The sequence below is a fragment of the Hemibagrus wyckioides genome, linkage group LG22 (genome assembly GCF_019097595.1).
Source record: "Hemibagrus wyckioides isolate EC202008001 linkage group LG22, SWU_Hwy_1.0, whole genome shotgun sequence".
Lineage (NCBI taxonomy): Eukaryota > Metazoa > Chordata > Actinopteri > Siluriformes > Bagridae > Hemibagrus > Hemibagrus wyckioides.
This window is the reverse complement of record NC_080731.1, coordinates 15,908,761-15,934,670: the sequence shown is the minus strand read 5'-3', so window position 1 is coordinate 15,934,670 and position 25,910 is coordinate 15,908,761. Positions and strand designations below refer to the sequence as shown.

General features: G+C 40.5%; 1 protein-coding gene across 4 annotated transcripts in view; it reads right to left on the bottom strand.

Moving 5' to 3' along the window:
- clip1a (CAP-GLY domain containing linker protein 1a) overlaps nucleotides 1-25,839 on the bottom strand; it is a 29,417-nt gene extending 3,578 nt beyond the window's left edge. For 2 of the 4 annotated variants that reach the window (XM_058374783.1, XM_058374784.1), the window contains exons 1-22: nucleotides 25,686-25,839; nucleotides 21,969-22,215; nucleotides 21,205-21,788; nucleotides 20,706-20,830; nucleotides 20,401-20,614; nucleotides 19,213-19,410; nucleotides 18,986-19,089; nucleotides 17,844-17,904; nucleotides 15,421-15,525; nucleotides 12,850-13,764; nucleotides 12,569-12,685; nucleotides 11,640-11,697; nucleotides 11,146-11,229; nucleotides 10,877-11,033; nucleotides 10,264-10,429; nucleotides 9,785-9,991; nucleotides 4,056-6,605; nucleotides 2,730-2,867; nucleotides 1,551-1,657; nucleotides 1,095-1,215; nucleotides 852-904; nucleotides 451-568 (exon numbers count right to left, since the gene is read on the bottom strand). In XM_058374783.1, coding sequence (XP_058230766.1) covers nucleotides 451-568; nucleotides 852-904; nucleotides 1,095-1,215; nucleotides 1,551-1,657; nucleotides 2,730-2,867; nucleotides 4,056-6,605; nucleotides 9,785-9,991; nucleotides 10,264-10,429; nucleotides 10,877-11,033; nucleotides 11,146-11,229; nucleotides 11,640-11,697; nucleotides 12,569-12,685; nucleotides 12,850-13,764; nucleotides 15,421-15,525; nucleotides 17,844-17,904; nucleotides 18,986-19,089; nucleotides 19,213-19,410; nucleotides 20,401-20,614; nucleotides 20,706-20,830; nucleotides 21,205-21,788; nucleotides 21,969-22,068 — 6,282 coding nt within the window. In that variant the 5' untranslated portion in view covers nucleotides 22,069-22,215; nucleotides 25,686-25,839. The remainder of the gene's footprint in view (nucleotides 1-450; nucleotides 569-851; nucleotides 905-1,094; nucleotides 1,216-1,550; nucleotides 1,658-2,729; nucleotides 2,868-4,055; nucleotides 6,606-9,784; nucleotides 9,992-10,263; nucleotides 10,430-10,876; nucleotides 11,034-11,145; nucleotides 11,230-11,639; nucleotides 11,698-12,568; nucleotides 12,686-12,849; nucleotides 13,765-15,420; nucleotides 15,526-17,843; nucleotides 17,905-18,985; nucleotides 19,090-19,212; nucleotides 19,411-20,400; nucleotides 20,615-20,705; nucleotides 20,831-21,204; nucleotides 21,789-21,968; nucleotides 22,216-25,685) is intronic. The other 2 variants (XM_058374787.1, XM_058374786.1) reach the window with 2 other exon arrangements.
- Nucleotides 25,840-25,910: the final 71 nt, after the last annotated feature.

The window sequence follows — 25,910 nt, the reverse complement described above, 5'->3', positions numbered from 1 at the left end:
TCACATATACATCCTATTATTCTCTGACAGAAACATCCTTGTGAATGTAGCCTTGGGCATGTGTAAAGTAAACAATATTATAAATAATAATGCCAACACCATAACCCACATACGCCATTAATATGTCTCTCTCCCTCTCTATAAAATATCCTTCCAATTTCCAGTCAATTAAATCCAATAATAGAACATCATTTTAAAGGTGTTACATCTAAACCTAGTTGTAATGCAAAAAAAAAAAAAAAAAAAGGAAACCAATTTATTCCTCTGTTTCAGCATATTAAAGTCCGGCACTTTGTACATGATCCAAAGGTTTGCTTTATCAATCTTTTTTTTTTTTTTTAGTTTAACAACTTGTCTAGCAAATACTTACTCAGATTAATGTAACCGATTTTGTTTTTCAGTGCAGATCAGCTGTATAAAGGATATTACATGTACAAGAATGAACATTACCTCCTTCTTCAGCGTTTCCAATTCTCTGTTCTTCTCTAAGATCAAGGCACTGTTTTTCTGGATAGATTGTTGTAAAGCAGATTTCTCCATGTCTGATTCGTTCTTCAGGGCGAGCTCCCTGTAAAAAAAAAAAAAAAAAAAAAATTAAATAAATTAAATAAATAATAATAAAAAAAAAAAATCAAATAATTTTACTGGTTAATTCCCTGTATAAAAAGAAAGAGGGTTTGGCTTTCAACAATTACAAATAACATGTATATTAAAGGATGAAACTCTTGTCTTTCACTAAAGGGTAGAGTAGAGTGAGTATGTTCATTCCCTTCGCATTCAAATCAAAAAATGTTTAAGGACTGTTCCACACAAGAGACACAGGAAAACTTGTGTTATGTCTTGTGTCTCACCTCTTTTCCATGTCCTTCACCTGACTACTAAGGCGTGCCAACTGCTCCTTGAGCTGTAAAGTAAAATATCATTTTTATGCATGTTAAAGATGCATATTTCAGTTTAAGGTTTCTGATAAGAAAATGTATTTAATATTAGCGGAACGAAGCTGATTCAGTTCACAGTAAACGCCATGCAGGCCAACATGTCCTGTACAGCACATCACATCGAAAATCTATCAAGTACTTTTTTTGGAAACATACTTTTTTCTGGCTGTCTTTGTCCTTCTGGCTGCTGGACAGCTCTTCAGACAGATTGGCCTTTTCCTGTTTCAAAGCTTCCAAAGCCTGGCCATTTTCAGATGTCGATTTTTTCAGCTCCTCACTGAGAGACAAGATCAGCATGCATCCATAAACAGATACTCACATGAAACAACAGTGGCATAGACAGACACAACAGGCATTCATCAACCTGCGAAGGTCCTCACTTAATATAGAATAAAGTTCACAATCACAAATAAGCCTGGCACCTATACTTTAATAAAGCAGGGATATATTTGATTATTTTCATGCAAATAACAGACAAGGAACCAAAAAGATGTCTAAAATGTGCAGATTACATATACACACCCACCACAAATTTAAATTCCATAATTATAAACCATCAGATCCTACAAATGACACTGTATAGAGGTTTTTCAGTAAAAAACTGTTCCTCACATTTCTGTGCAAAGACTGCTGACCCTCTCCTTCTCGGAGCTCAGCTCCTCTTTGGATTTGGTCAGCTCCTGTTGGTATTGTGCGTTTTGTTTTGACAGACTGTCCAGCTGCAACAGAGACAAAAAACTATTTCAGCTTGTAGAATCAAAATCATACCATAGCAAGCATGTGCAAATATTTACTCACTGCTACAGTTTTTACCACCAGATAAAGTCATAAAGCAGCAAGAGAAATTTCCGGATGTAGATTTCAATCTCTAATGAGCGAATCAGAAGTGACGGCAGCAAAGAAAATCTCCCTGAGATGATATGAAGGTAATATACATTTATACACAACTGTACAGCATTTTTAGAGACGAAACCAAAGTGAAAATGGTACATATTGTTTCGGAAATCATTGAGAAATTTGTCAAAATGTTCCTCACTGTATTTAATCCACAATATTAATAATAATCTCTATTTATTTAGGTATTTTGGACTGGTGGACTGCGGTCTGGATACAGGCTCAACATATTTCACCAGACTAAACCCACAGTCTTAACCATTAAGCCACCACTGAAAAACAAAGACACTGGACTTCTTTTTATACTAAAGACCAGAGGAAACCTGTGTGTAATTCAGCAACTCCAGATAAGACCCATCATTGCAAGTCCTCTGAAGTGGTTCATCCAATCACATGCGTTTAGGTAATCTATCACTAAGCAGCAACTAAACACCCAGTGGCTGCTCATGCTCCTGCAAAAGGCAGCTTAAATCACTCAGAGGAACAAACTGCCCATCTTCTTCCACGTACATGAGCTCACAGACACCCACGATGAGCCAGTGTCTCTGTGAGTGAGAGCAGACTTTTTTTTAGTCTCTAGTGACTGTCAAGGTCAGTGATGTCACAGCATATAAAAAGTGATATTATGTCGTCTTGATATCAATCTGCACACTTGATACATTTTCAATATTATCCTAAAATGATCTACAACACAACCAAAGCACAACGACCAGTCTGAAATTTTGAAACTTACAAGAGACCTGTGTTGTGAATGCTTTTGACATATGAAACAATATATTAGTTTTCGTTACTTTTTTAACAAGATTGTAAAAGCAAACTCAATTTTCCATGTACACCTGCAAAAATCCACTCAGACCAACGATAGCACCGGGTCCTTGGCTTAAGCCCGCCACTCACCTGACTCTGCATGTCTTCTTTGGCATTTTTAAACTCCTGGACAAGAGCCTCTGCTGCTAGTTTTTCCTTTTGCAAAGCAAGCTTTTCCTGGCTAAGTTTTTCCAGGGCCTGTGCTGTATGCCCAGCACTCTCGGCAGCCTGCAACAGATAAGCGAGAGGAAACAGTAAGTCTCTGAAAGGAGGGATGGTACACGGCTTAGAGAGGGTGAGTCAATCCAAACTGTTACAGAAGCCAAGATGAATTTGTTTTCAACAATTATTGCGCAACTTCTAAATGTCAGCATGCCTCCATCATGCTTTTAGTGAATTTGAGATTATTCGTTAGCAAATTTAGAGATTCGCAAATCTAATGTATAAAGTAGAAAAGTGCATTTAGTCTGTGAATTAAAGGTTCGTGCAATAAATTCCAGTGTTTAGATCAGAACAAATCAAAAACAGCCTGAAATGCATGCGTTTCATTTAATACAATTGTCAGGATGAATAGGATAGCCATGCATTAGGAAAATTAGACCCCTACTACTTTTGAGACTAACATCATATAATATTACTGAAGTAATGGTAATGCTAATCCAACTATACTATACTAAACTAACAGTTTGTACCAGAGGTGCCAACTTAGACAAACTCCTAGCAGCAAAAAAGTACCACAGTCCCACCTGTTTCCAGTTTGCTCACATGATCAGGGTTTGTGAATTCACAGGTCGAAGGTGAACTAGATAAAATTAAGCAACGCAAAAGTAACCTCTATTAGAAGCAAGTATCCAAATATGCAATGTCCTTTCCCCTTCGGTGAACAGGCTTTTCCGCTGAGGGAATTTCATTCATGTTTGGTTAGACCACGTGTTTAACAACTAAGACAGCAAAAAAAGTGTAGTTTTAAGGTGTCTTTTGTATTGCTATGGGGATGGGGAGGTGAGGGTCAGTGGGGCAAAAAATAGTGAATAATGCTGCTGCAGATGTTGGCACCTCTGTTACACTTTCCATTGAATCTAAAATAATATACAACAACATTAATGCAATATTAACATGATGCTGTCCTCAATTCTTCAACACGTTTAGAGGAACACTTGGCTCTGTTACAGATTTGCCTTGAACTTGACCCTGACATACCCAGATTCAGCCCCGATACGTCGACGTGGTTGTTTGACCTACTTGCAGTTATGTGACAATTAATGCGAGTTAGCGACGTGCACATTAAAAAGGACACCTAAGGGTGAGATTAGCGTGGCAAAGCAGAGCAGGGTAAGCTTGTTAGAGTGCAGGAAGCAATTCAGCTACAGAAGTGCAACACTAGGTCTGAGGAGTCTGTTTTTAGTTGTGGAATACCTCAAGCTGCTTTGCAAGAGTACTTTTGTTTTTTGCCTCGAGCCGAGTCACCATAACGTTGGCCTCCTCCTTTTCCGCCTGCAGACCGTCCCTCTCAGCTTGCACCACAGCCAGCCTAGAGAGCATCTCATCCTTGTCTTTGGTCAAAAGAGTCACCTGCTTTTCCGTAGCTTGCTGTTGCTCCTCCAGCTTAACCTTGTCGTTATGAAGGCTTTGTAACTTTTCCTCCAACTCGACCTGCGATTTCTTCAGTTCTTCCATTTTAATCTGATATTCAGAGCACTTCTTGTCACCAGTTTCCAGGCACTGACGAAGAGACAGCAGTTCCTGTTCCAGAGATGTGCGGGACTCCAGGAAGTCAGTCTTCTCATTTACAAGGCATGTGTTAGTGTTCTCCAGTTCAGCAACTTTGGAAGCGAGAACCTCTTTTGCAGCAGCCATGTCTGATCTGTCTTCATCACTCCTCTTCTGTTGGGTCTTTAAAATCTCAATTTCTTTGGCAAGTGAGGTTTTCTCTTCACTGAATTTTTGAAGTGCAATGAATATCTCTTCAACTTTTTGAAAACTGGAACCTGAAGTCTGGTTAAGGTTTGGCAAATTAATTATTTTCGCCGAGCACATGTCATTTAAAGAGTTCCATAAGTGATCTACTTTGGTGCTAAGCAATTGTTGCTCCGTTTCTGCCTTCTCTTTTTCCATCCTGATAGCCACAATTTCACTATCAAGCTTCGACTTGACCTCCAAAAGGCTGGCGTTCTCTTTTTCAGAAAAGATAACCTTATTCAATAGTTCCTCGACTTTTTTAGAAAGGGTTTCTTTAACAACAGAGAATTCATTCTTGTCCATTTCTAGAGCTTGCTGATGAGCTTCCAAGGTGTTCTTGGCCTCAGAGAGTGATCGGTTCTGATCTGAGAGATGTTCAGCTTTCTGGAGAAGATCACTGTTTGTCTTCCTAAGCTCCTCTATCACATTGTTTAGGGTAATCTTCTCCTTTTCCAAAGCAGCAGTATTTTGTGCATATTCTTCCTTCATGTTATCCAAGTTGAGCTGTAATGTTTGGTTTTGTTCAGTTAAGCTGACACTGGACTTCTCTAGAGCTTCTACATCAGAGCTCTTTTTCTGCAAAAGTGTCTGCAAGTCATCATTATCTTGCCTCAGTTTCATCTTCTCTGAAACTATCTCCTCGTTTATCTGCTTCATTTGTTCCAGCTCTGATTTCAGACTGGTCTTCTCCCTTAATAAGTCAGCTTCCGATTGCTTTTTCTCTGCTAACACAGAAGTCTTTTCTGATATCTCCTTTTCATACTTCTCCTTCAAGCTGCTCAGTTCTTGTTCCAAATGCTGCTGCTCATTATTTTGTTTTTCAAGAGCAGATTTTAAGCTGATTTTTTCTTCTTCAAGGGCTCGAAGATTCTTCTCAGCCTCAGAGAGCTTCGCATTAATCATTTGCTTCTCCTGAGCAAAAGCTGCAGCATCGAGCTGAATCTTCTCGTTGGCAGCTTTGGCTTCTTCTTTACTGAGATGCAACTTTTCAACCAACACTTCTATTTGTTTAGTCAGCTCCTGTTTTTCAGAGGACATTTTCCTCTGGATTTCAAGGAGTTTTTCCTTCTCCTCCGTGAGTAAAAGCCTCTCAGAATCTGTGACCTCCCTGCTAGTCTTGATTTCCTCAAGCATTCTGGCAAAGCTGTCCTTTGAGGCCTGGAGTTCAGCATTGTCCCTGCTGAACTGCTCCACTGTTGTCTTCATGGTATCGAGTTGATTTTGAAGCTCTGATTTTTCGGCTGCAAGAGACTCTTTATCTGAAATGGCGGTTTTGAGATCTGATCCCACCTTTTCATTCGTGTTACGGAGAAGTTCGGTTTCTGCCTGCAACTTAGCATTTTTAGCAGAGAGCTCCTCTTTCTCAGCCTGCAGCTTTGATTGAAGCTCTTCATTTTTCGCGTTCAGCAATCGAGAGGACTTCAACTCCTCCTGGCAGGATCTAAGCTCCTCCTGAAATTTATCCCTATCTTCACATGCCTTGGTGTGTTTTTGGGTTAGCTCTGCACTATTTCTCTCATGATCCTGAAGCTCCTGCTGATATTTCAGTATGACTTCTTGTTGCTCCGCTTTATGCTTTTCAAGATCTTCTACTTGAATAATGTTTTGTGCTTTAGTCTCTTTCAGGCTTGCATTCTCAGCTTTCATTTCTTCCTGGATTAGTATTAAATTCTGCACATCTTTGGAAAGTTGCTCTTTCTCGTTGGTGAGAGATGACTTTTCTTCATGTAGTTGCTGATTGTTGGAACGTAGTTCCTCAATTTCATTTGTCAATTGTTCAGTTGATGCTTTTATCTCATCATTCATCGATGTAAGAGTCTTCTGAACCTCCTCCAGACTAGAGATCTGTGTGTGATATTCTAAAATTTGCTTTTCCACATTTTCCCTCTGAGCATGAGCATCATCCCTCTCCTTAGACAGACGTTCAGACAACAGCATTAGATCACCAACCTCAGAAGCAAGCTTCTCAGCCCTTTGCATGGAACAAGCCAATTCAGCAGTGAGAGACTGAGTGAGGGAGGGGGGGAGAAAGGCAGAAAGTTATGTTGATTAAACCAAATAAAACCCTGATGCAAAAAAAAATATGCAAGAACAAAAAAAGAAACAGGGGAAAAGAAGCAACATCACATGGCATATGTTATATCAAACAATGAAAAATAAATATATGTATACATATATCCATTAAATGAGGAAAGATTATTATAGCAAGATGAATCAACACGAACATCCTTGTGTGCGAAGAGCAATAGTTTAGGTGAAGAGGGTTAGGTTAGGACTCTGCAAAACTAATAATGCATATGATGTAGTGACACTTAGTATATTTTTTTTAGTATCTATGTTATGATGTTAGAAATATTTAATAAAAGAAGGACAGTTCTGTTGAAGTGTCTGATGTCCCCGTCTTATATCAGTCCTACTACTATAACATGTGGCATTTAGCTAGTGAGCAACCGTAACAATGCACCTTTAATTACATAATCTGAATACATACTGATTAATGCCCCCATCAAATCTTTGCTAAAAATGGGCCAGCTGTTTAAAATACTTATTCTGCAAGTATAAAGTATACAAAGACTTTCATCCTAACTAAAGGACAGAAACTGCACTCACTATACAGTTATCTTTAGCTCCATAAATGCAATGCCACACACCCACCTTAGCAATTTAGGATAAATCATTTGACATGCTAAATGCAGCTGTGGCAAGAGTATACAATGCTCTATAGAAATGGAGTCCAGTTTCCCTGCTAGCCATATTCACCTGACTTCACGCTATTAATCCAGGCCTAGGTTAGTAGACAAATAAAAGAAAAATTCAAACCTATATCACATAAGTCATACAACGTAGAAAGAAGCCACTGGACAGGCAGCTAGTCACTGCAGAAGCATAAGTGATTGAAGCTGGAACCCCATTTTACAGTAATATCAGGAGTAAAAAGGTGAATTCTTTGGTGGATAAACACCAAATACTAAAGAGATGAAATGGATATAGCATGCACGGTGAAAACCAACACAGCCACAAGGGTGATCTGAAAACCACAAAGATGGGATACAACAGCGCAAGTACCAAACCCTGTGCAGTATCAACTCAGAGAACCACAATTTAAAAAAAACCTGAACAAAACAAGCGTTTTAGTGGATATTTCTTTAAAAGCATTAAACACTTTAAAGTCATTCGAAACAAATATACAGTATCTCACGAAAGTGAGTACACCCCTCACATTTTTGTAAATATTTTATTATATCTTTTCATGTGACAACACTGAAGAAATGACCCTCTGCTCCAATGTAAAGTAGTGAGTGTACAGCCTGTATAACAGTGTAAATTTGCTGTCCCCTCAAAATAATTCAACACACAGCCATTAATGTCTAAACCGGACAGGTCAGGACAGGTTCCACTCAGAACAGGCCTCGCCATGGTCCACCAGAGAAGTTGTGTGCACGTGCGCAGCGTCATATCTGGAGGTTGTCTTTGGGAAATAGACGTATGCGTGCTGCCAGCATTGCTGCAGAGGTTGAAGGGGTGGGGGGTCAGCCTGTCAGTGCTCAGACCGTACGCCGCACGCTGCATCAAATTGGTCTGCATGGCTGTCGTCCCAGAAGGAAGCCTCTACTAAAGATGATGCACAAGAAAGCTCGCATACAGTTTGCTGTAGATAAGCAGACTAAGGACATGGATTACTGGAACCATGTCCTGTGGTCCAATGAGACCAAGATAAACTTATTTGGTTCAGATGGTGTCAAGTGTGTGTGGCGGCAACCAGGTGAGGAGTACAAAGACAAGTGTGTCTTGCCTACAGTCAAGCATGGTGGTGGGAGTGTCATGGTCTGGGCCTGCATGAGTGCTGCTGGCACTGGGGAGCTACAGTTCATTGAGGGAACCATGAATGCCAACATGTACTGTGACATACTGAAGCAGAGCATGATCCCCTCCCTTCGGAGACTGGGCCGCAGGGCAGTATTCCAACATGATAACGACCCCAAACACACCTCCAAGACGACCACTGCCTTGCTAAAGGAGCTGAGGGTAAAGGTGATGGACCGGCCAAGCATGTCTCCAGACCTAAACCCTAAGGTGGGGGAGCGCAAGGTCTCTAACATCCACCAGCTCTGTGATGTCATCATGGAGGAGTGGAAGAGGACCCCAGTGGCAACCTGTGAAGCTCTGGTGAACTCCATGCCCAAGAGGGTTAAGGCAGTGCTGGAAAATAATGGTGGCCACACAAAATATTGACACTTTGGGCCCAATTTGGACATTTCCACTTAGGGGTGTACTCACTTTTGTTGCCAACGGTTTAGACATTAATGGCTGTGTGTTGAGTTATTTTGAGGGGACAGCAAATTTACACTGTTATACAGGCTGTACACTCACTACTTTACATTGGAGCAGAGGGTCATTTCTTCAGTGTTGTCACATGAAAAGATATAATAAAATATTTACAAAAATGTGAGGGGTGTACTCACTTTTGTGAGATACTGTATATAGAACATCAAATAAATGTAAAAAAATGCTAAATTAAATAATATTTTAAGAGCTGTGACAACCATAGCATGCTACTCTATTAATAGACAAAGTTGGGTAAGAGTTTGTCCACAAAAGCTAAGAGGCTTCAGAAAATATGACATCAGTTGCAGTATAGAAATTCCTTGTTTTTTTGCAAGTGCATTGTGGGATTTTAAGGGAGCGAATGAGAAATGCGATCGAGACAGCCCTTAAAATGGCCAACTCCCTGACTCCAAAACAATATGACCCACTTCTCATAGCCTTAAATGAAAACTTAAAATGCATCAAACACCACTGCGTATAATTCAAATACAGCATAAAAATTCTTCAAACAAACCATTTCCGTCCTAAATTGGTCTGCTGGTTTACCACCAAAACACACAAACCAGTGTATCTCCATTATATGAGCAGTTATCGAGTGTGTTTATCTGGGAGCAAGAGAGAGAGGTCATCTTCTCTGTGTCTGCCATTTCACTCCTTGAGTGTTTCAGGTTTCTTAGGGGCAGACTTATACCAACATTGTTTCTTCATAAACAACAAATTTGATATTCTCTTCTGTGGCACTAATTCAAGCTAGAGTCAGAGAGATGCTAAAGGAATATCAAAATTGAAGAAGTGTTTCATCTTTATTATTATTATTGTTATTTATATTTCACAATCCTAATATTCAAGTTCTTTCCTACCTGAGCCTTTTCTTTAAAGGGCACCAACTCGTCTACATCTTCTTTAAGTTTTTGGCACTTCTCCTCAGAGAGGCAGAGCTGCTTTTGTGCCGTTTCGACCTGACCCTGTAGCTCCTGTAGCTCCTTCGCATGGTTCTGTAAGGCACTGGCAAGTGCTTTCTCTCCAGAGACCTGGGCTTCATGGACCTTCTCCTCAACATTCTTCTCCTGCATAACAATGACAATGCACAACACAAAGCACGTCTTCAGCGATGAAACTGCTGTTCATATTGACCAAAACAGTGACTGTAACTGTGCTGTAAGTAAGGAATAAAATATAACAGGTGGTGTGACACATTTGCCGCACTGAAACTGATTATTTTCCAATAAAAATGTCCCTAAGTGTTCAAACCAGCCAATCAAACTCGAGAACTTAACAGCACTGTGGTATAACTTTGCCTAAACTCTACCACCCTTCAGGTAAACTCCTGATCACTTACCAGCTGTTTGATCTTCTCCTGTAGGTTGGAAACTTCTTCCTGGTGTCTCACGCTGCTGTCCTTCATCTCCTGCTTTGCTCGAGTCTGCTCCTGACTCCTGCTCTCCTCAGACCGAGCAAGCAGCTCCTTCTGCTCAGAAAGCTGATTCTGAAGCTCTTCAAGTCTCCTGGGAATGGAATTACAAAAACTTGTCGATTTGCTGAAGAGAACAAATTCATTTCAAAAAAAGAAACATGACTTAATTTCTAGTCTTATTTACAGCTCTTAACTGGAAAAAAAAAAAAAAACTGGGACATGGAGCTCATGTGAGACAAAGTCCTGCTCAAGGACAAGCATATAGTTAAAACCCTGTTAGACAGGAGTTAATGCTGCAGCAAGTACAGCGAAGCTGTCTAGATTTAGTACTCAGTGAAGTGTTTAGTGTTTGAAGCTATGACTCTAAACCATGGCTGAACAAAGCATACTGCGAGAAAGAGACTTGGTTATTCAATGGACAGTTATAATATTCTAATCTATTCCATTTTGTTTTGTGAGCTGTATGAACATCCACCAGTACATCATAATGTATTAAATGATGTGTACACGTGTGTATGTTTATGTGTATACATCTAACCTCTCTTTCTGAGTGAGATCTTCGTTCATCTTGGTGAGCTGAGTCGAGTTATCCCCAGACGACTCTATCAGCTCGCTGATGTTGTCCTCCAGCTTAGCTTTATCTTTGGTTAGCTGCTCGAGCTTCTCTTCACCCGATTTCAACTTTGCCTCCAAACCTGGAAAAAAAACAAAACAAAACAAAAGCTCAATAACAGAGCTCCGGTTTGTTTATGTAAAATTATATACAAGAGGAAAAGTCCATCAAGATCAGGACAACTTGGATCTCACCAGACAGCTGAATCTTTAGCTTTTCGGTCTCGCTGGAAAGAGATGCGCATTGTTCCTCCTTTTTACTGAGCATCTCCTGTAACTCTGGAGGAAATTAAAGGACAGCATTTATAATAATTCTACCATAATGTGAAATAATTGACAGTAAACTAGAAGGACTGTAGATACAAACAGAGATATTGGTATCTACATTTCATCATCTGCAGTTAGTATTTAAACTATCTTTAAAAATCTAAGGATGGACACTGTTTTTTTCTAAATAGCAAGCTTGTTTTCTTTTTGACTTCTAGAATGTTCCATGGTCAGCAATGCAGTGGTATAATTTCAGGGCCTTGTGATAAATCTTGCTATACATACACTGAATAGTGGCTGTTTTGTTCATTCATGTTTTCAGTACAATTTGGTATAAAAAGAAATTATTCTTTAATAAAAGGGAAAGAGATTTCTAAATCCAAAAAACAACAGAGAATAGAGCAGAAAAAGCACACACTTACTCTGGACAGTTTGTGACGACGCTGCCTGTTCATCTAAGGATGCTGTAAATTTTTGTTTCTACAAAACAAAAACAACAACATGCCACAGTGACAAGAGACACAGAAAAAGGCACAATGTATATAAAATACAGCTCATGTAAAATAAAAATGATTGCTTGTCCTCATGTAAAGTCAATACATGTATGTGCTCCATTACATTATTCTCTTCCTCTGAAAGGCCTCGACTCGATTAGCACTGATTCCTAACCCAGACCGAGTCTTTTAGTAAACACATCATACAATCGTAAAATAAGGCTGAACTGCTCAGTTGGGACCAACAGTCATTCTTTGACTGGTTAGAACAATTCAGCACAACCAATAAGAGAATGCTAAGCACTCTTTTCAACAGTATCCACAGAAAAGCCGACTCGTACTCCAGTTACTCAGGATACAGAGTCACTTTATATGGAGACTGGGTAAGTAAAAACATCACCAGTGTTTTGGTTGTGTCAGGATACCTAGAGCTAAAAATGTGTTGCTAGTAATAGCTAGCTAACTAGTCTGCAATATACCAAGAGCATGAATACAAACAAAAGTAAATTAACAATATATGATTATATAAATCACATGGTACTTGTGAGCTTGTTACAGAATCAAGGTAAGCCACACAAGCGTTAAAGTGCAAGTGAAAGTCAATATGCAGTGCGTTTTCCTTCTTCTTCTGGTCAGTGAACTCACTCATTATCCAGGCAATTATGTATTCAATTCTAATAGAACGGGCAAAAATTGGCTTGTAACCAATTTGTCCACCACTGTTTTAAACAATCTCATATGATTAGACCCAAGAATCAACGTTACAGAACATTAGATAGAAAATGTCTGCAGATCTACATTCCCTTCCGAATATGACATATCCAAACCACCCAGTGCTGCTAATGTGCTAATCATACCAAGTCAGAAAGTTCTTGCTCCAACGAGCTCTTAGTTTGCTGCAGTGAGGCCAGGTTCTGTTGCAGTTCATTCAGCTCCTTCTGCTTACTGTCCAGCATGGAGGTCACCTCAGTAACCTAGAAGCCACAAGAGAAGGACAAGACCACAGGAAATGTGTAGAGAACTGGGAGTGTAGAGAAAACATCTAACTAATTAAGCGTACAGCAATTTCTTTCACTTGCTCCAACATAAACTACTGGCCATTAAGTAGTTAAGTAATAAACGCTGTCAGTTACGCTACCTTTCCTTCTTGCACGCGAGCCTTGTCCTCCGCTTCCTCAGCTCGAGCTAACAGATTTTGAACCTCCTGGTCACCTTGGCTCTGGTTAGAGTGAAGTTTCTGGATGACGGCGTTTTGGTCCTGGACCTCCTGAGCTTTCTCCTCCACCTGGTGTTGCAGTTTAGAGTTGTCCTCTTCTAGCTCTTTCACCCTAATCTCAGCATTGTGCAGTTTACCCAAAGCTTCCTCCAACTCGACCAGATGCTGATCCTCCGCACTCTCCAGGTTAGTGCGGAGAGATTCCACCAGACCCTCCTTCTCTTCAGTCACGGCTTGCAGCTGTTTTCGGAGATCTTCCACATCTTGTGCCCACCTCTTAGCTTCAGCAGTGTGTTTGGCTAGACATTCCTCTAGCTGTAATTTGTGCTCCAACTTTAGCCTTTCCAAAGTTTCTCGCAAGTTAAGTTCGGCAGCCTGGGAGTTTCCGGTCCCTTTACCTGAGGAGGCCTCAAGCTCCTCCATGGCTTGCTGATGAGAAGTGACGGCTGAAGCTAGCTTGTCACGCCATAGCTCAATGACATCTACGTTCTCCTTTTCTGCCTCGGCCAATCGGGCACGAAGCTGCTCGTTATCGTTTGACAAACGTGCCGAAGTAGCCTGGAGTTGAGCCAAAGCCTCAGAGTGTGCTTTTGTTTCTGCTTCCAGCTTTGTATGCAGGGAAGTTAGTGCTATTTCATGGCTAGCAGCTTGGGAGGACAGTTGGGTACGAAGCAAACTGAGCTCTTCCTGGAGGACTGGAGCTGCTGGGTCCCCAGTAGCAGTTGCTTGTCCAGGGCCAGACTCCAAGTGTTGCCGTAGGGCAGCCACTTCTTTGTCTCTCAAAGCAAGGTCCCTTTCCAGTTCAAGGATGCGAGACTTCTCAGAGACTGTAGCAACCTAAAGACAGGGACATCCAGTAGTCTCACAGAAAATATCATTTTTAACATTGTGTGAGAGCATGTGATTATGCTGTGATTAGCAATTTAGGATTCAAGGACACTATCTCACACAGGGAACAGGAAGTAAATGGTATAGGGATCATTTTAGTGCTGCCACAAGCTCCAAACAGACTAAATAGATGTGGGCTGGTAGGCTAGACCTTATATTGTTTATGGCGCAATAAATGAACACAAGTGTAGTTTTTAGGGGGGTGGGCGGGTGGGTTTGTACGGGTAGCAAAGCTTGGAAAGCATTTTCAACTAAACACCTAAGAAGAAAAATGCAGAGGCCTGCGTATAACAGCATAATATGTCTTTGCTTTATGCGCCCTCTGACATTAAACTTAGAAAACAAAGGATGTTAACAGGCAGCTTGCTTTGGCTACCATAACAAGCACAACATTTATTTATCGATCAAGTCTGTGAACAAACTTCATACCTGGACTAAAATATACAGGAAATAAAAATCCTTATTAACCTAAAACTTATTCCAGGTCCGAAGCATGACTGAATCAAACCTATAAAACTTCCTGGTAGTCAACATTAAAACCTGGATAAGCTTAGGAACACGAGAGGGTCAGTGTTACTATTTCCGAACCCTACTGGGATTAGTTTTACAATCTCGTACCCCAGTCAGACCTCGGTACATACAGCCATTTGCCTTTATGCTAATAGCTTGTGCTTACATTTTTAACTGCTTCATGTAATTGATGCGATTTCAGAAAAGATGTTTGTCCTGGCTTCAAGAAACTGGCAGGGGATTTTACTTACAACATAGAATACAGAGTTGTTGGGGTTTCTTTTTTCTTTTTAAATCTATTCTTTGTTTAATACCATGATTATTTAGCCTCTGGGACATTAAGTTTAAGGTCCCATTTGAGGGAATGTCTATAATAATCACAGAAGTACCTGAAGCTATATTTAATTTTATACATACCGGTCATGCTGTCCAGATTTTTTTTTTTTTTAACATTTAACGTTATGATTATTATAGTTTGGCAATTTGATACAATCTAAATATCTTGAGAAATTACGTCACCGGTGAGATACTTGTGAGAAGTTTGGCTAATTTGATGACTAAATTTATACAAGTTTAACAATTTCATTTCCATGCTTATTGACCATATTTTGTAGACATGAAATGAAAATATTTGTTTTGTTTTCATTTTTCAAATGGAATACTACGACTTTGTTGGCAGTTTGTTAGCAAACTTGCACACTGTGATGCAAATGGTCATAGTATTGTGATATTTTATTTCTGTCATATCGCTCAACCCTTACACTTATATGAATGTGATCTTTATGGGCCAGATGTTTTAATGAATTAAAACACAAATTATACTTTCAATAAAAAATTTGTTTTGCTTGTCTCTAAAAAAAACTGATTTTGTGCACACTTGCTGATAAATCAAAAAAAGCCCTAGGTCTGAACAGGAAGAGCTACAGAAAAGACATTTTTAAGTGGTTTGTGTACAATTAATTAATTGTATCTAAAATACATCTGTATAGAGAACTGTGTAAAACTTTTCTTTTCAAGGTACTGAATGAGAACTGCATTTTGGCTCTAACACATCCTGAGCAAAACCTGGTCAAAGCACACAGAGAGAGCCATTACCCTAGAGTCTTCTAACTCCCTCTGGAGTTTCTCAGCTTTGGTCTTTTCAAAGAGCAGACTTTGCTCGAGTTCCTTAAGGAGGGCATGCTCCCGTCTGGTCTGCGTCTGTTAGTACAGAAAGGGGGGAGAGGAAGAAAACACAACCAGTGCCACCATCACATGCCAGCCCAATGCACAAGGTGAGAAGAGGGAAGGGAAATGGAGTGAGGCGAGATGGCACATGCAGGTAACGTTTAAAAAGAAAAAAAAAGGAGGGGGGGGGTAAGGATGCATGAGGACAACACTGGATGCAGAAACAATGTTGAGCCTGCCACCAGTCGAAAATATCTGGAGAACATAAACGACACACAACAGGTGTTTGACACAAAAGGAAGAAATGTGTGAGTGAGCAAGCATGTAACAACAGCAACACAATCAAAAGAGGATCCTGAAGATCTTCACAGCTACTGAGGATTCAGTTCAAAAGTTATTCTGTAACTTTATGAGAACCTCAGACGAAATGATAAAGATGATCGTATTTTAAAACCATCAGAAAGACATTTTATCTACACCTTTCTCTGACTGTGTCACAGGTCTAGATCAATATACATGTTCTGAAACGCTGTTTCTGCAGTAACAGATAATTCACAGTGGTTCAGACAGTCGGTTAAAAAAGGCTGTGATTTCTACTTCACCTTATTAAGCTGTTTGTGAGACACCATCATTTTCTCTACGAACTTTACATTTACAACTAATTACATTTGGCCTGTACTGCAAGCACACTTTAATTGAAACAGACCATTCAACCACTGAATCCATTTTCTGTTCAGTTCCATAAAACGTTTTTGCTTCGTCATTATTCAGTTCATAAAACAGCTAACATTATTTACATGCTGTTTATCTGCATCACAGTAGTGTACTGTAGTAGAGCTCTTCAGGTGGTGTGCTTTCTCGATTGGAACTAGGAGAAGTAGAGAACATGAACAATGTCTTGTGTGATGGTTTTTGTTCACAGTTAAAGCCATGCATTACACATTCCATAATGTTACTGTAAGCCAGATTTATGACATGACAAAAAACAGTTGATGAGTCCTGTGTTTTAGTTAGTAGCCTTCACAAACGGAAAAGTTAGAAAACATTAATTCATTTATTAGTCAGTCATTAGTCCACCATGACCCTGACCAGGACTATTTGATAAATATACATGAATGAATGAAGGAATGAATCTCTCAGTACCAAAGTAATATTACATAATGAAATCTCTGTTTCACTCACTTGGTACCTCATAAAATTGGATTTAATTAAATCCTTTCTGATATGAAAACACTGTCATCGAACCTTTAGGGTTTCTTCTTCAAAATGATCGACCAAAGTAAAAAAAAATGCTCTAACTAATAACTCTAATCCGTAATTTGGCCACAGTTAGCTAGCATCTAAATCAAAATATTTTTTTCTAAATGGGATGAACAGAAATTCAGCCACATTGGCTTTGTGAATCAGATCCGTTTTTCTCATCTATTGAAATAATAGACCAATAAAGGAAAACTCAATCATCTGCTGTCTACTAACTACTATAAATACTGTAATCAACATCCATCTAACTGCAACCTTACATGAAGGCTATTCTGTATGTAAGACATCAATCCTCTTACAAGCCGTAAAGTCCATTCGTATTATCTTTGTCCTACTTCCTGTAAAAGTTGTAAAATAAAAAAAATAAAAAAAATGAAACCCCATTCTTTACACAGTAATTCATCTCCTCAGGCTTGATATAACAATGTACAGCTTGTCTGGATCACATCTAACCTACTGAGAGTAATTTTACTAATGGAAGAATTTTTAATCCAATCCGGCTCATAGATCAAATACCACTGTAGACATCAGGGATGCGTTCCGTTCTTCTAGATATTTTTGTATTGTGAGAGTAGCCAAATAACAACAAAGGATGAAAATGTGGTATTGATATCATGGAATGTGGCTGATTTCTTGCAAATAAAACAAATAATTGTGCTCTTATTGGCATCATGGTAAGCAGATATGAGGAAAGTCACTGGTGTTATTTTGTTGACGCCCGTACAGTCAGTTTCCCTTCCTACGCTTACAAAGGAAAACATATTATTTGTCAAAACTGAACACTGCTAGTCAATATTCCATCAAACGTTTCTTCAAGAATTAACATTCCATCTGGAAGACACTGAAGTGTACTGCTGTTGCAGCTGGACAACTTCAGTCCACTGATGTTCTAATTTTTTGGGGTGAAGAGGAAAGAGTGGAGGAAATGGGACAAGGAGGTGTAGGAGGAATGAAAAATAATGAGGGACATTTTTTCAGTGCTACTACACCACAGTAACCTATGATGAAATGCATGTGGCATCTGAAATCTCAAGATTTGTATACAGCAGGTATTGCTCAAATGTGTGAATGTCATCAACAAGCCTCTTTACCTCCAAGTCTCCTTTGGTAATACAAGCTTCTTCCACACGAAACTGAAGGTCCTCCACTCTTCTGATGGTGGAGGAAAAAGCTTTGATTAGAGTCAATATCAAATTCAGACACACACACACACACACATTCAGATGGATACAAGTTTTACATGGACCAGTAGAATAGAACCTGACATTGGTAATTGACACTTTATTCTCATATTCTTCACATGACTGGACTATGGGGTTGGATGGCTAGATGGAAACACTTTCTGCTCTGCTCTGAACAAGGCAAACCTTTTTGGCCATAATTCTTAAAGAAATGTTTGGCACAAAAACAAGACCGCTTATTACCCAAACAACACCATACACATGGTGAAGTATGGGGGTGGTAGCATCATGCTGCAGGCCTCTGTTAGACAGCTGAATATGAAGAAACATTTCACCTTCTGGCATGATAACGATCCAAAGCACAAACCCAACTTAACAAAGAAAATGGCTTCAAAAGATAAAGATCGGTGTTTTGGAATGGACCAGTCAGAGGTCAGATCTAAACCTTGGCCTACCAGAGGCCTAAATCAAAAACTGTGAAATGACTTTAAGGAGGCTGGCCACAGCAGATCCTCTCAAAATTTCATAGCATTTTTGCATGGAAGAAAATCAAATCAAAATGTGTTAAGTTGAAAGATTCTTACCCAACAAAGTTAAGGGATATGGATGATTAGGCAACTAAGTGATTATAATCCTTTCCCCTAAAAGTGGCAATATGTTTTTCACTTGAACTTTGTTGGTTGCTAGATCATCATTTGTCACATCACAAGTGTGTGTGTGTTCTTGTGAACACTAACTTGGCTCTGCATGGCTAAAGTTGGCTGGAGATAATGTACTATTCTATATAGTGATATCTGATGGTTAAAAAATAAAGAACTGGTTACCGTCACAAATAAAGGTTTTTTCACAACATGACTCGATATGGTATATGATTTTTTTTTTAGCAAACTTTCAAATTTATGCTACTGAATGACCAAAGTAATAATCAATAGAGGTTTAACAAAATACAGTACACTGTATTTATTTTGGCTTATAGACATCCCAGCTCACCCTTTGCTACACAAAGCCATTTATATCTACCACATACAGAACCATGCACCTGTCCATCTCACCTCCTCTCTTCCTCTAGCTGATTCAAAAGCTCCACTTTGTCCCTGTCTGCAGCCTCCACCAGGACACGTAGCTGATCCATTTTAGCCTCCATCTCTGTCACATACTGTACAAATAAATGCAAAAAAATAAAATGACTAAAATAAACTTTATATATGTTTTAAAACTTACATGGGTTTCTTCAAGAGCGTTACGCATATCTATTAATATGCTTGTAGAAGTTCCTGACCTGTTCTTGACCTTCTCTGAGAATGGAGAGCTCCATCTCCACTTCTCCTACTTGGCTGGTGGCTTTAGCAACCTCCGCCCGCTCCAGGTCACGCTCGGCGAGGAGTTGCTCAATGTGCTGCTGCTTCTCCTTCAGAGCCTCCTGCAGGGCAGTGGTGCCCGAAATCTTTCGTGTGTACCGAGATGACGTTTCGGTCAGCTACACGGACGAAAAAGAGACAAAGACGTAAAACTGATGTTACTAATTCTACACATGGTGCTACTGGGTCAGTGGTTGATTCTGATGCTAATAGAGATATAATAAATAAATATCAATTCTCACTGAAACGTAATTTCATTAATAAAGGAAGCATCAATACCATTTTTTTCAGACCGGGTACAAGTAAGGAATGTTTTTGGTCCTCGTCAAGACCAACATTAAAGCCGACACTGAAATGAGTAAACTACTTGGAGTTCATCATTCTTGGCAGTGTGGAACATTTTATTAAGCTCTGTTTACGTCAGCCGCTGCAGTGTGCTACAAACTCCTCATACTGAGCGAAAGGTGCCACAAACTGCACTTTGACACAAAGTTGGCCAGCCTCACACTCTCTATTAAAGGTAAAGTTTAAATGGTATCAAGATGGCATTACTTGAGTTGTTGGAACATGCACAGATTCTTCTTCTTGTTATTTTCCCAGAGCACAGTTTGCAGTGATCAGTCATATTATACATCCAGATCACAGTCATTTCTGTAGCACAAGGTATCAGATGTTTATACTGTACTGAAGCATTGTTATGAGGCACAAACCTCACAGCACTCCTGATGCATCCCCAGAATTTTTATTGTACTTTATTAAGGGTTTTGCCCAACAGCTCACCTGACTCGATTAGGGTTATTCCGCTAATGTCCTTAATTATCATTAACATCCGGCTCAATGTGTGGAATTCAGTTTGTGAAAGGATGAAGGTTTTAGACATCTACAGGCAGACTGACTGTTCTTTCTGCTGGTTTTGTTAAACTGGCTTCTCATAGAACATCATTTCAAGAACAAAAAAAATTCACACTTTTAATTTTGCATAAATATAATTATGGTTCCTTAATGTCGATGTCACAAGAAGAAAAGCCAATATTTCCCATTTGGATTTTTGCTAGTCTATAACCTGGACTGTTGAGTGTAAAAGCAGGTTTTGAGTAATTGTGACTCACCAGACCAGTGCGGCTGGGCTTGCCGCTCACAGATGAGGCGACGGAACTCATGGAGCTGATCGAGGAGGAGCTCGGGCTGCGTTTCAAACCTGCTGGTGTAGTCGCCTTGCGCGCTGTGGCCTTTGCCTTAGCCGGAGTAGTGGAAGGGAAGCCGATGCGCGTCACCTTGTGCACTGGAGCGAAAAGGCCATACTTGGGCTGACACTGGAAGTACCTGGAAGTCACAACAGAATAATGCTCACTAATGGCATGCAGCACATCTAGTTAAGAAGAATGATTTATGCTGTATTCTAATAGGTGTGTACCTGGTTCCAGCTACTGCACCATCGTTCTTCCCTAAAGGCTCATCCAGCTCGACTCCACACCACTCGCCTTTGGCAAAATCTGTTTCACCCAAGAAGCGCACTACACCAGCTTTCGTACCACCAACCTAAAACATAGTGTGTGACAAATAATATATAAATACATTGTTACTAAACATTACTTACCTGTAAAGTTTACACTGAGCAGCTATCAGGCTATAAAGACCATTTTAGATTGAATTATTGTTTTTATTGTTTAACATTAGTGCTATGCTACTTCTTGCCAGTAGTTGTTAATCGTAATACACCTAAATAGCTATCATTAACCTTAAAACAAAAGTACTTGCTATTATAAAAACAGAAAATAGCTACACTGTCTTCCTAGTAGCTGACATTCTTTACATAAACTTCAGCATCCTAAACATGTATCTTTGGTAACAGTTACTCCAGATCAGGTCGGGTCACATCACAGCAAGGCATTTTACTTGGAGGACATTCTCACCAGGACGCGGTCGCCCATCTTCAGCTCCCGTTCTCCTTTCTTCACTGAGCCTGCCTCTGATAGGTTGGACACTGATTCGGAATTAGAGCGAGTCAGGTTTGAGGCAGGCTTGGTAGCTTTTTTGGTTGTTGCACTAGCTGCTGGAGCTGTTGCTGGAGCTGTTGCTGGAGCTGTTGCTGGAGCAGATGCCGGAGCAGATGCCGGAGCTGTTGCTGGAGCAGATGCCGGAGAGGCCGCAGGTGCTACCGGTGCTGCAGTCGTGGGAGGTGTTGGAGACGCAGGTGCTGTTGTCGTGCCATTAGCTTCACCCTCAGTTCTAGAAAGTTTGGAAGGTCGTGTAAAAATGCCCCTCAAAGGCTCAGATTGAAAGTAGCGCACTCCTGCAACTGAGCCATCGTTTTTTCCTATGGGCTCATCCAACACAATGCCGGCCCATTGTCCCGGGGCAAACTGGGTCTCTCCCAGGAACTGAATGTAGCCTGGCTTGTTCCCATTCACCCACACACGATCACCGACTTTAAACTCTTCAGATGTGTCTGGGCTTTCAGATGAAGCTTTGTCACCGGGAACTGCTTTAGAAGCAACTAATAAAATGACAAAAAAGACAGAAGCACTATATTAAACTTGGTTGAAATTAATTTTAAAAAAATTCAGAAAATGAAAAAGTATTATGGCCATAAAAATACACATGCACATATACAAAAAGGTGGCTGCAGTAGTGTGAATTCAACACTACTGCAGTACCAACAGAAAAGTGGACTTACCTGATGGCGATGTCTTGGTGGCCCCGGTCCCGTTCCCAGTCCCAGTCGGTCTGCTGATCTTGCTGGGGGCTTTGAGCCCACTGGGCTTGGCAGTACTCATAGTATTTCTGTTTGTTTCTTGTCAGCTGGCTCTGCTTTGTTACAAAGCATTGACTCCGTCTTATAACTTGCAGCACCACATTTACAGTTTTACAAGAGAGACCAGAAAAAGGCAAAAATGGGAAGTGGGGTATGAAAAGTGGTGATTCTGTGAAGAGAGTGAGAAGGAAAGAAAACAAGCATCAGCAAAATGATGGCAGGAAGTCAACTGGCAAAGAGTTGTTTAGGTAGAACAAAAAGCAAAAGAGATTTTCTAAAGACATTGTGGAGGTTTTTTGAAGTCTTAAAGCATCTCATTAGAGGACTGGGATCCTAGAATCTGAACAGCTTTAACGAATTAGAACACAGTCTTTCACTGGCCATATATATCCATACATGAAAGGCAGTCCTGTGTCTTTGAGGCACCACTGGATCAATTAGGGGTCAAGGGCTTTGTTCAAACTGGCCCACTGTTGGAACATTTCTCCTCCTTACTGTAATGTGTTATATTAGGAACTTTATCTAGACTGCATCACAGTTGTGTAGGTCTGTAAGATTTCAGCTTGCAGAAAGGCAGCTCAGTTCCTGCGCTAACATCAGACCACGAACAGGAGCTACAGTGGTGGAGCACCAAGGCCTGGTGACGATTGCTCAAGTATAACCGGCCTGGCTAAAACATGACTTCCAGCAGGCTTCCTTTTTATCCAGAAACATAAAGGCTGAACACGTTTCTAAAGGTCTTCTGGACACCCGAGAGTGGAGTGGAAGGTACACTTCCTTTCCAAACAAGCATTTCAATCCACACAGGGTGCATCAGAGGAGTGTCAGAAGCAAGCCAAAGTCAAGCCTGCCCTTGTTTCACACTCTCATGAGTAATGTGTTCAGCAGCTAAGTTCGGCAGGCAATCTGAATTACTCAGAATGCGGAGAGGCTTCAGTGTTTCAAACAGCAATGAACTCTGACTGCAGCTGTTTTGCGACAAAATCACAAGAACTTAGCCCCTGTAGGTAATCTGGGGTCAAATCGTTTAAAGAAACTGACACTCCTATAACGCTAAGCAAGATCAGACAGGCCAGCCACAGGCAACTGAAGGAATCTAAATGTCTGCAAAATCAGACACGGTAAAACATCGATAAAAGCAAACAGAAGGCCAGATGTTCCCACATCAGTCAGACAGATGAAATGGCTAGGTGGAAAAAAGTTCATGTGTGCAGAATAAGCATGCCTGCATGTAGGCCTAGGCATGAGTGTGTTAAGTACAGCTTGAAGATGGGTCAGGAAAACATGCCTGACATGTTGGGTGACATCCTGCTGGAACTTGTTTGTGTATAATGGCACAAAACTATTAACAAGGACAACAGAAGGCATGACAAAGCACCCGCAAACTTTTGTGTTCATAATAATGACTTAAGCATTGTATTAACAAATGCTGATCTAAGCATTCACATAAAAACGTACAAACGGTTAAAAATACCCTCAACTAATGAGTAGTCACGTGATGTAACCCGAATCGTCATGTGATGAAGTGGATCCTGAATCCTGACAGAGGATCACTGTGTGCTTCAGACACCAAAAATAAACAAGGATTGTGGCTGAAGAATTACAAACAGACAAATTTAGAGCCGTCTCCAAAAACAGGAATCTGTTGCATTCAGCACTTCATCAGTCACCAAGGAAAAGAAATCTACACACAAAAACAAACACATTCACCTCAAATTAAAATACCTGAAATCACTAATCACACCTGACTGTACAAACAGGAAGATGGTTCATCCAGGGAAATCATCAGGCGAGGATACAAACTGCAGCAACAAAAAAAATCTCCTGACTCAAGAACTCCATCCATTTCCATAATGCCCAGTAACGCATACAATAAGCTTCTCATATTTATTACATTGGTTTCTGCTTTTTGTCTGCACCTGGGTAAGCAGAAGATGGATTGCAGGACAGAATCCTGAAGGTTGTTGTGCCAGAGAAATGATCACAGTTTAAGAAGATATCACCAGGTGTAAGCAGGTGTGTTCAAGAAGGCTATACAGGACAAGATGTGCTTTCAGGCATTCACTGAACTCAATCTAAAGCTCAGTCCTGTTCAGCGTTTCCGGCTGCACACACCCTGAGCATTAATACAAAACTAAACTCAATAGTGAAGCACGGCACAAACAATGATGTCATGACCGTGTTGGTTCCCCTTTATTACTTTATTAGGACACACGACAGCAGCACACATTATGTCTGGAAGTGGAAGACCTAAAAGTGGATGCCAGGATAGAATCATCAGGATAATGTGTCCAAAGACACTTCACAACATTATAAGAACTCATCTACATGTTACATCTATCTGTTATGTAATGCACTGCCTTCTACCTCGTCTAAACTGGACTTTAAGTGTCTCTGAACACCACACACTCTTGGATTTATTCTCATAGTCATTGTACAAAGAGTTTTTTGTGTTAGTATAGTATTATGTTAGTTTCTTATCCGGAAAGGGCCGGTGTGGGTGCAGGTTTTCACTCCAACCAAGCAGAAGCCACAGCTAAGTCTAATGAAAGTCAAGATTAAACAGGAGGCATCAGGTGCGGCTTCTGTCTGATTGGAATGAAAACCTGCACACATACACCTGCCCCTTGCGGATAAGATTGGACACCACTGATTTAGAGCATATCCAATGACGTCCACTTCTCCTTCCTGACCTGATCATGACACACTTCTCCTTCCTGACCTGATCATGACACACTTCTCCTGCTGTGGATCTTCTCACCTTCTCAGATTCATCCTGATATATTCTTCCTACACACGTCATTCATCTACTGCAGCTGTTCCTACAGATTTCCCAAATTTCTCACCTAGACACTGTATATTAGTTACCCAGGAACTGCCACTGGTATCAAACACTGTCCTGTGCTCGTGCCACGAGTCTTATTCATATTGAATATCCTCAGCACTGTTCATCTTCACTTTTCTACATGTGGAGCTGTGTAATGATGTATAACCACGCTATCTGTTGTCACGCAGAGGAAGATGATCTGATCTGTTGTTCTTCGTCACTGTCAATTAAGGACATAAAAAATTTTTTATACTTCTGTAAAGCTGCTTTGGGACAAGGTGTATTGTTAAAAGTGCCATTCAGTCTGTATCCTGCCTCAGAGCCAAAGATACAGATAGCAGGTCAGTAAAAGCCATTAAACAGTCGCTTACAGAGATCCATGAGAGTTCAGATTAACTGTAAATATATAAACATATAAAATGCCTTTCTATTTACAACAGGTCCAGAGTGTGTGTGTGTGTGTGTGTGTGTGTGTGTGTGTGTGTGTGTAAGCCGTGTTGACCTGACACAAGTCGACATTCCGCAATGTCACTTCTTCTCCCATGCTAAGCAGACTGCCTGGCCACGTTTATTCACACACACACTCACACACACACTCACACACTCTCTCTCGCTCTCACACACACACACACAACTTACAGGAGAGGACAACTAGCTAACGGCATCTAGCCTGCAAGCTAAGCTTAGCATTTTCCGGGAAATTCCTTCACCTAGCTAAGCTAGCGGGTTAAAACAAATTGAACCAGATTCCAGATCAATCCTGTTTAAAACACTTTCCAAGCCTAAACCCAAACCCGAGGCTATTTATTTACCTGCTATATCCAGAGGAAACAGGCTGCTCTCTGCGCGCGAGCGGGATTAATCCCTCTGACTTCTACTTGTTCGGATTTTAACCGGGGAACTTCAGACAGTTAGCGTGGTGACGTAGCTCGCTAGTAGTGGCGACGCTATGGAGCCTTACACGCGTCCTAAACCGCCAGCTAGAGCCCTACATAGTGAGCTAAAGTGGTTTAGTACTAACAGTGGCTCGCGCCTCA